The 9686-nt window shown below is 31.6% G+C and overlaps 2 protein-coding genes across 2 annotated transcripts; one reads left to right on the top strand and one right to left on the bottom strand.

Moving 5' to 3' along the window:
* The first annotated feature begins 3123 nt into the window (after window positions 1-3123).
* Window positions 3124-3827, top strand: LOC126682351 (uncharacterized). Its single transcript, XM_050378003.2, has one exon. It carries the CDS (start codon window positions 3170-3172, stop codon window positions 3590-3592), a length of 423 nt encoding a protein of 140 aa, XP_050233960.1. The 5' UTR covers window positions 3124-3169; the 3' UTR covers window positions 3593-3827.
* A 3573-nt stretch (window positions 3828-7400) lies between these two features.
* LOC126683095 (uncharacterized) lies at window positions 7401-8189 on the bottom strand. Its single transcript, XM_050378928.2, has one exon. It carries the CDS (start codon window positions 7742-7744, stop codon window positions 7535-7537), a length of 210 nt encoding a protein of 69 aa, XP_050234885.1. The 5' UTR covers window positions 7745-8189; the 3' UTR covers window positions 7401-7534.
* Window positions 8190-9686: the final 1497 nt, after the last annotated feature.

Below are 9686 nucleotides of genomic sequence, written 5' to 3'. Positions count from 1 at the left end.
ATTTCAATGCAAGCTAAATTACAATGCTAGTACTATAATCTAATACTCCAATGTACTATAATTCTACTAATTAATATCAAATTCGACATGTGTTATATTTAATATCAAATTTTATATGTGTTATATTTAGTTTCAAATTTGACATTACATATATATAACATGTGCCAAATTTTAGCATTTGATAATTAATTACATTTTTAAATTGTAAATTTATCATTGTTAGTCTTATGATATTTATTATTCTAATGTATTAATATTCTTCTTCAGTTTTTTAATTTTGTGCTTTTATCTTTTTAACTTTACATATCTTTCAATTAATTTTTTAAATTGAAACACACCAACAATAAAAAAATAATTTATTATTATTTCTTTTTTGTTTAATTCATTTTTTTATAAGTACTATGTATATTAAAGCCACAAGACGTGGCAAAAACCTTAACACAGAGTTTTCGCACAAGAAGTGGCACGCTCATGGTGGCACAATAGAAGCTACAACTCTGGAAAAAAGGTTAAAATATCACAATTCAGAGAACAAAACACAAACCGGATTTTTTAAAAAATCTAATCCCGAATAACAAAAATCCCTATTACAAATCTTGAATAGAAAAACCGAATGAGAAATACTTCTAAAAATCACATACTCCGCGTTCTTCTCCACATTATTAAAGACCTTATTGTTTCTGCACTTCCAAATTTCCCAAACCGTGATAAATCAAAGAAGTCTCCAACGTTTCGAATACGGACCATTTGAAATAATTTGAAACTACTGAAGCATGAAGTCCACAAAAGAATATGGAATACACCAAGCCACTTCGATCTTCTAAAGGATATCAAACCAAATACTTCTCACAAAAACACAATGAATAAAAATGTGATCTTGAGTTTCCAACTCATCGCATGGCGAACAAAGTGAGTTATCCAAATGGATAATAGGACGGTGAGCAAGAAAAGCAAGCGAAGGGACTCTGATATGAATAGCTAACAAAGCGAAAAATTTAACTCTATGAGGAGCCAGAGAATTCCAAATGAGAAGAAAATTATTCTTAGAAGCCCCTGTATATAAACTTGCTGTCTCCAAATGCCCCTCCTCTTTCCTACTCTCCAACACACTTCCATCTCCATGCACATAACGTATGTAACCTAGCAATTGCGTTAACCTCAGCTGCCAAAATAATTCTATTATCTGTCAACAAACCCGCAGAAACAACCCCATCCCCGTCAGCTAGAAGCTTGCCCATAATTTCGAGAAGGCCCAGCAGCTTCCCTTGTCACTGAATCATCATCAACCAACCAAACTGAATCAACAACAACATCAGATAAAGAGTCTGCCACCTGCTCCTCATTTTGCTGCCAAACATTATTACTGCCAGGAATACGAACAGAAGCAGCAGCTAACAATTTACAGAACGATGCCGCGGAGTAAATTCCAAATTTGTCTTTCCATCTCACTTCATCCGGACTAGCTAAATTTGGAATAAACGAACTAAAAGCAGCTTGCAAATCCCTTAGCACAAACAATTCACCACATCTCAATCTAATCCGCCACCGCCACCTTTCATTTCAAACAATATCAATCGAAACACGCTTTTGACTTGAAAGTTGAAACAATCTAGGGAATAATTCAGCCAATTATCATTCCAAAGAGAAATGGAGTTCCCCATCTCGATCTTAAAATTCAAGTTATCAACAAATGAATTCTAGATCTTCTTATCATTACAACAGGCCCTTTTGATACCCTTCCAAATAAACTACAATTTAGAAACATCTCCATACAACACATAATCCCAATCCACCACTTTCGAACAGCTCGAAACAACTTTAAACCAAAGAGAGTTATCGTTCACCACCCTTGACTTCCATATCCACTTAAACAACAAACTTTGATTTCTAACCTGCAAATTAAAAATTTCTAAGCCGCCGCTTTTATAATCCTGACAAATCACCCTCTAAGATACTTTACTTAGGACTCGAGAACTAACATCTTGAAAAATAAATTATTCAAAAAGTTACTATCTTGAAAAATTTATCTTTCTAGTCTCTCTATTTGTGATTTTCACAGTTTTGATACTCTTTTTTGTGTTTTCATAGTCGCTCTACTTATAAATATTTTTTCTTATCACGCAAAAAGGTATGAAAATCGCAAAAACGACTAGTTGTAGGATCGAGAAGATAACATTTTTAAGATATGACTTTTTCTGAATAAAAATGATAAAGTGTATAGATCTCAAAATGAGTTTTGCCTAAAATACAAAATCGAGCATGGCAAATGAGGAAAATAGCCGGTGATTAGAAAAGAGACGGGTATGATAATTAAATAAATTGATGTCAAAAAAGATGTGAGGATAACCAAAAAAATTAGCGACTGCTAACATGATTCTTTAGTTCCGCCTCTTGGAACAGTTTTTGGCATTATAATATATATAAGTAACATATAACGGATCAGAAGAACAATTTTTTTGTTTTTTTACAATTTTAATCAAAACTTTAATACTTTATTTAATTCAAACATTTGCCGCAATTTTAACCAATTTATCTCAATCGATTTTAATCGTGTGCTCAATCCCATGTCTTCTCCATGCTGTTAAAATATTGCGTAGACTAGGCAAGGCCTAATAAACCATAAAATCAAAGCTTGCCAATTGGGCACATACTATTTCATCGATTGAGGCAAATTGGCTAAAATCACCATAAACATTTAAAATTGGACTAAAATTATAAAGTTCTTAAGGCTTGGGTAAAATTACAAAAAAGTCATAAATTCTCTAACTATAAGTTCCAAGTTTCCTTCTCCATAATTAAAAAAATTAAACATACACATAAAAAAAAGTTCATAGATGATTCCAGTATCATATAAAGACAAGGAGTTTTCTGTTCTCCATATCTTAAACAGCATTTTAAAACTATTCATGAACAAATTATTGGCAATCATCGAATATTTAATAAATATCTTACCCATAATTTAGAAATTAGAACTACAATTTTTTATAATAAAGTTAAGATCATATGCATATGCTTTCAAGATATTTATTACATTGAGGGACCACAAACTAACTATACTCATATCTATTATAACCCCAAGAATTATTTTTCCTATATAAACACCACCTCATCTACTGAAAATACCACTCACAATTCAACAATCTTATAAATTAAATCTTCAATAATTCGCATGGATTCGAGCAGAAAGCGCCGAGGTTTCATCAAAGGCAAATTGATGCCATTTTATCGATCATCGAAGCCTACGAGTACTACGACAACTAATGTTGTCAATCAATATAGTAGCAAAGTGATTAAGCCAAGCCAATCGAATTCTGCTTCCGCAACTTATATTGTACATCATCACCACCACCATCATCATCATCAGGACTATAATATTGTTGCTCCACCGAAGCAGAAGGTGTCGTTTATAGTTCCGGCTGCAGCTGATCATCAGAAGAATCGCGCCGATAAATTGTTAAGCCAGTTGGATAAATTGTATGGGATGGATGAGAGTGTGGATTTGAAAACTGCTACTTATATCTCTTCTGTTCAAGAACGGTTTAAGCTTGAACGTAGCAACTCCGAACGAGTCAAAGTCGAAGATAAGAAGTGATCGTTGGACGATTACTAGCTAGTGATGATGATGATCTACAGGAACTAATAAAATTTATGAAAAAAGAAAATAGATTTATAGTATGTAGTATTATAATTAGGGTGTGTTGTATTAATTGTTAGTTAGCTAACAACTTCTGTAGAATTAAGGCAGGACCTTGCTGTTAGATTAGTGAATGCCTTTTGTATCAATGCTGAAATGAAGTATAATGGCAACAAATTTACTTACGTAGCTATATTTTCTCTTCTTTAATTGTATATTAAATATGAGATACAATATAAAATTTTGCAATTTCTCTAGCTACTATTTATAAAAAAAACTAATAAATAAAATAAATACAAAATATTAGGAATGCGATTCCCTCAAGTTTATATTAAACTCGAGAGAGTCATGTTCACGATCTACACCATTCATTATAAAATATATGGTATAAATCAAAAAAGTACAATTTTAATCAAATTAATCTATACCATTCATTTTACAATGAACAGTGTAAACCGTGAACATGATCCCTCAAGTTCAAATAAACTTAAAGGAATCCCTATCCTATTTATTATTGATGATCATATCAATTTTTTTATTTTTGCTTCATATGTTTAGAGGAAGACATAAACATAATAAAAAAAACAATTAGGCTTAATAAAAATGTAGAGAATAAAACATCCTCTTTGAAATTGAATAAAACAATTCAAAATTAATTGCGTCTGTATATCCATATGTAAAAAAAATGATATACTAGCATGCACCAAAAAAATTCAATTGACAGGCATACCTCACATTCTTGAAGAATGTTATTCGGTTCTTTCTTCTTTATATAGACAGTGAAAGCGGGACGAGAATTTTATCAATCCGATGTACTCAATTCGCTCAGTTGTATAGCAACTTGATGATCCGGATTAGAATCGAGTAGTCATTCTACCTTATTAGGATTGTCTATAAACATCTCTTTTTCAGACAACGAAGAAAGAAATAAAAAACGCGAGCATCCAATGATAATTTTTTAGAAAAACACGTCTGAATGACGAGCTATTGATCATTTAAAAAAAAATTATAACTAAATCGGTGAATAGCAAAAAAATTGAAAGATTGAACTTTAATTATTGCGAATAATCCATAAAAATTTAAAGAAATTGGAGATTTAAGTCCAAAAATTCAAACTAATTTCAAAGCCTTATAAATTTATGAGTCAATTTGCCGAATTGTATGGGTTGAACAAGATAATGTGCAAAAATTAGAAAATAACCCTTAAGCTTTTGTTGATACTTTTAAGGATCAAAACGGCACTTTTACCTCTTATTCAGCACCACATTTAATTTAGTACTAAATTAATAAATAAAGGGTTTTACTAAACGTTGCCCCTAGTTACTAGGTACCGCCCCTCGCAATTATTCTTTTGCCCTTTGAACCAAAACAAAAAACAAAAATTTCTCAACTTTATTCGAATCTCAATACCGCGATGACGGATAACGCTTCAAATTCGTCGAGAAACGAGAATCAAGAACCAGAAACGAGTATCTCTGCTTTTCCCGAGGTCTTTTTTATGGTCTAGTCGAGTTTTAACTTTTTAAAAAAAAATCAAATTTTTTTATTGAAAAATACTTTTTGTACTTTTTTTTTACAAAAATATCTTTTGTTTTTCAAAAATACAATTTTCGGTTAACCAACGATATATTAACAAGTTACTAACAGTATTTTAAAAAATAATTTATATTTTAAATGTACAATTTTGGCAATATACTAACAAGTTACTAACAGTATCTTAAAAAATAATTTATATTTTAAATGTACAATTTTGGCGATATACTAAAAATAAATTAATTATAAATTTATCGACGGTTTACTCACAGTGAACTAAAAATAGATTTTTTAAAATATTTAAAAGTAGAGTTTGTTTAAAATACAAAATTTAAATTTACTAACAGTTTACTAACGATTTGTTAACCATATATTCAAAATAAAAATTATTACAAATTTACCAATTATTTATTAACCATATATTGAAAATAAATTTTATTACAAATTTACCAATGGTTAACCTAACATTTACTAATAGTGTACTAAAAATAAAATTATTGTTGTACCATTAGTAAACCATTGGTTAACCAACAATTAATCCATTACAAGATACACAAATTCAACAAAACCATTACAAGATGCTTATGCATGTACTCACACTTCTCCAAGATTCATCCACAAAAAACCGCCTCTTTTTTTCCATCATAATTTCGCCGCCTCCATTGTCATTTACATTGCAATTCCATTATGCCTATAGATACTCTCATTTATAAATCACATCTGGATAAAAATGGATAGCCGCTGTCACCATCACCACCGCCACCACCAACTGTAAACTCCATCTCAACAAAAACATAATAACCCTGGAGACCCAAATCAGCGATCACTGCCGTCACCATCATCGCCGATCTCTGCAATTTCTTGGCGTTTTCATCGTCTCCTCCACGAATGGGTCCGTTCAGATCCAACCTCAACGAGTACTGCGATCTCTGCGATTTCTTGACGTTTCTGTCGTTTCCTCCATGGCTAGGTCCATTCAGATCCAACCTCAAGGCCTTGCTAATGGATGATAGTAGATGGAAATGAGGCATTATAAGTTTGAGATGATGAAGAAATTAAGAAATGAGGATGATAAGTTTATCATGATTTTATGAAGAAACAAATTGTAGATTGTAGAGTGATTGTGATAATGAATTTTGTTAGGTTAGGTTACATACTTTTGAAAATAGAAAGGGTTAAAACTGAAAAAAGAAAAGCGTGTATCGTATATATAAAAAGTAAAACCAACTACCGTGTTATTGATAATGTTTTGATTTATATTGTGTATTGTGTAATTAAGTCTTTAATTTTAGACTTTTTACAAAAAATCTATTTCCAGTTAAATGTTTGCAAAAATATGCTTTAATTTTTCTTTTTTATAAAAATATGCTTTTTTGGTAGATTACTGATAGATCATTGATAGATGGCGCATTTTTATAAAAAAAAAAGTTTAAAAAATATTTCTGCAATATCAAAAAGTTGGAGTGTAATATTACAAAAATTTCAAAAACAAAAGCACATGGAGTGTAATTTGCTCTTTAAATTTCCCTCGCTTTTGAATTGTGGTTGCCATCGATAGCAACCTGAAATTGTGTAGGAGCTATTCAAGTAACAATGGTTTCTTCCTCAAAAAAAAAAGTAACAATGGTTTCAATTCTGAACCATATTTATGAACAATAAATCAATCATCAATTGGATTAAAAATAATCTAGTAAATTCAGTTTTGTTCAAGAATTGGCCCTTTAATGTGAACTTGTCACTTCTAAAGCAATGGTGCGAAGATTTACTTGTTAGTGTGATGGGATAGAGCCGAGCTGAAACATTGGGATATTTGACTTAAAAATTTAAAATTCGAAACTTTACTCAAATTCGGTCGATTTTCATATTAGTAGCTTGGACTTGAAGTCGATAAAATAATTGAAAGTTGAACTTCCCTTTATTCTTGAGAAAGAACAGGCCGGCAAAGAATAGACGGGTGTGTTCTTCAAAGAACAGACCGGAGGAGCAGCCCCTCCTCGGAAATCGGAAAAAAAAATTATGTTTTAAAAAAGCCTCTAGGTTAATTAGGATTTAATTATTATTAATTAATATTTAAATATAATTAATTAAACTAAATTATGATTAATTAGAAACCCAATCCAATTAAGTTGCCACGTCAATATATGGAGATTTTTGAGCATGTTTTGCCAAATTCAGAGTAAAAATGATTTAATTTTCTAGTTTTGCATTTTTTTAATACTTTGTGCCAAATTGATGGGGTAAAGTGATACTTTATTCATAATTAATTATTCAATATCAAAGAACAAAGAGAAAAAACAATCTATAAAAATATAAAGCAAATCAAAATCTATGAAAAAAAAAAATTAAAAAAAGTGATAATAGCATAAATCATCCGGTAGTGATGTGTACACCAACGGCAATAAGAAAAATGGTGATGAGGCCAAAGAAGATGATAGTATGGACCAACATAGAAACTCCACTTGTTTGCATATTCGCAAACTCAACCACTCTGCTATTCCCCGGCAGCTGAAACAGAACGCCCGGCGATAACACCACGAACAGAACCACCGCTATAACCACCGGCCCCCAATCCGCCATTACCAAATTTTCTCTCACTCTTTGTGCACTACTAAAACAAGAAACATTAATCAGTTTCTTGGTATATAAGATTGGAACAGCAAAACAAGACAATGAAAAGGTTAAAGATCGTTAATCTTGGTATCAACGATTTGTTTGATATATTAGGACAATGGGCGGCATGTATGTCTGTTTATTTTTGTATGGACGGCTCTTTTGTACTGAGTGGGACAAATTTTTAACTAATGTTTGAAGTCTGGTCGATATTAATTCTTCTTCTTGCAAGAATTTTGAATAATTTTTTGAAGTCCTGATAAATCACCAAAACGGATTTGAGCTCCAGGGTACCTGCGTACACCAAAAACAGAAGTCAGAAAGAATGCCGGAGGGGGTTTCCGGGCGTTCGCTCCGACGCTCAAGTCAGGTATTTTTTATAGGGAAATGAAGAGAGAAAATAAAGAGTAATATTGAGTGAGTCGAAAGAAAAGTCTCTAAACTTTTCTCATAGTGTGATTTATATAGACCATATCTGGTGGTTCTTTTTCCCCTGTTAAGTAGGTCTCGTGTTATATCCCGATATTTGTATCTCGGAGTCTCGGTGTAACCCTATTAAGTAGGTCCCGCGTTATATCTCAGTATTTGTATCTTGGGATCTAGGCGTGAACATCGGAGAGTAAGTCATGTTATCATCGTGGTGATGCTAGGTACGGTTTATTCATAGCTCGATATTGGTATCTCGGAATTTAGAATCTTTGTAAGGTACATGTTTTTGTATCTCGTCCGATGGTATCTCAGTTACCGATCTGGCAAAGCTAAGAATTCGGTTTGCTGGAGTTAGTGTCCTCTCATTTTGTTGAAGTTGCTCCGCTCCTATGATCATACATTATCCATACGTTATCAAGTCCTATTGGCATAAAATTCATCCTCTGATCGAAGTCTTGAGTTTTAAATGGTACTGATTATGGACTGAATTCTGTGAATTCTACACCAAGACTGAGCTATGCAGCTTACCTGTTTTTGAAATTATGTGACACAAACCTACTGGAAAAAAACACTCTAACAAAAGATATCCTTATTGTTATTGAATCCTGAATTTGTACTTAGGAGGTAAAATTATAATCTAAACTGTGGAACTAATTCAATTTTTTTTTTCAATTTGGCTCTTTATTATAAATTTCAGGAGCAGATTTGTTATAAAATTATAACCAAATTTTTACATAGATGGGGTATTTTATAAAATTTCGACCAAATTTTGAATAATATTATGACATATTTACAACCAATATGTTAGCGTAATTTTATTAACATAGTTACAAAAAATAACTTAAGAAGCAAATAATTCAATTTTGTAGTATTTTTAGTTATTTGAGAATAGGGGTTAGTTGAGTCGAGTCAGCTCGCTATCAAATTAAATTAAATTCTAGCTATTCAAGTTAATAATTGAAATGAGTTAAAGCATCAAAGTACTCGGTTCTATAAACTAGCGAGGCTAAATGATCTTTAGTTATTTTTTTTATCCTTTATAATAGTATTAATATTAACAGATATAATCAAACTGAGTCCGAGACGAACTCGATTTCAACTACTCTATGGAATTCAAGCTTGAAACCCTAAAAAAAATCCGGGTGATTTCGAGTTAAATTTTAAACTTTAGAGTCGAGTTTAGTTCGACAGTGTTTTGATTCGACTCGACGTATTGATTATTCAGTTACAACATGACTTTTTGACAAAAAAAAAACCCCACAAAAACAGGAGAAGGAGCTAGTATGGTTGTTGCTTAATGATCAAGAACCCACTTGTTTGCTTTAAAAGAAAAATGAACAAACCAAGAAGCAATTGAACTACAGCCAATAACTAATTATTTAATTTCTTTATTGTTTCTTTAATAAAGTTTCCATCTTCATCAATCTCTAAAGCTACCAAAAAGAAGGCTTCAAGTGATCAATTATTGAAAAAACAAAAG

The sequence above is a fragment of the Mercurialis annua genome, linkage group LG5 (genome assembly GCF_937616625.2).
Source record: "Mercurialis annua linkage group LG5, ddMerAnnu1.2, whole genome shotgun sequence".
In the NCBI taxonomy this organism is placed as follows: domain Eukaryota; kingdom Viridiplantae; phylum Streptophyta; class Magnoliopsida; order Malpighiales; family Euphorbiaceae; genus Mercurialis; species Mercurialis annua.
The sequence above is the reverse complement of the archived record's forward strand: the minus strand, read 5'-3'. Positions and strand labels throughout refer to the sequence as shown.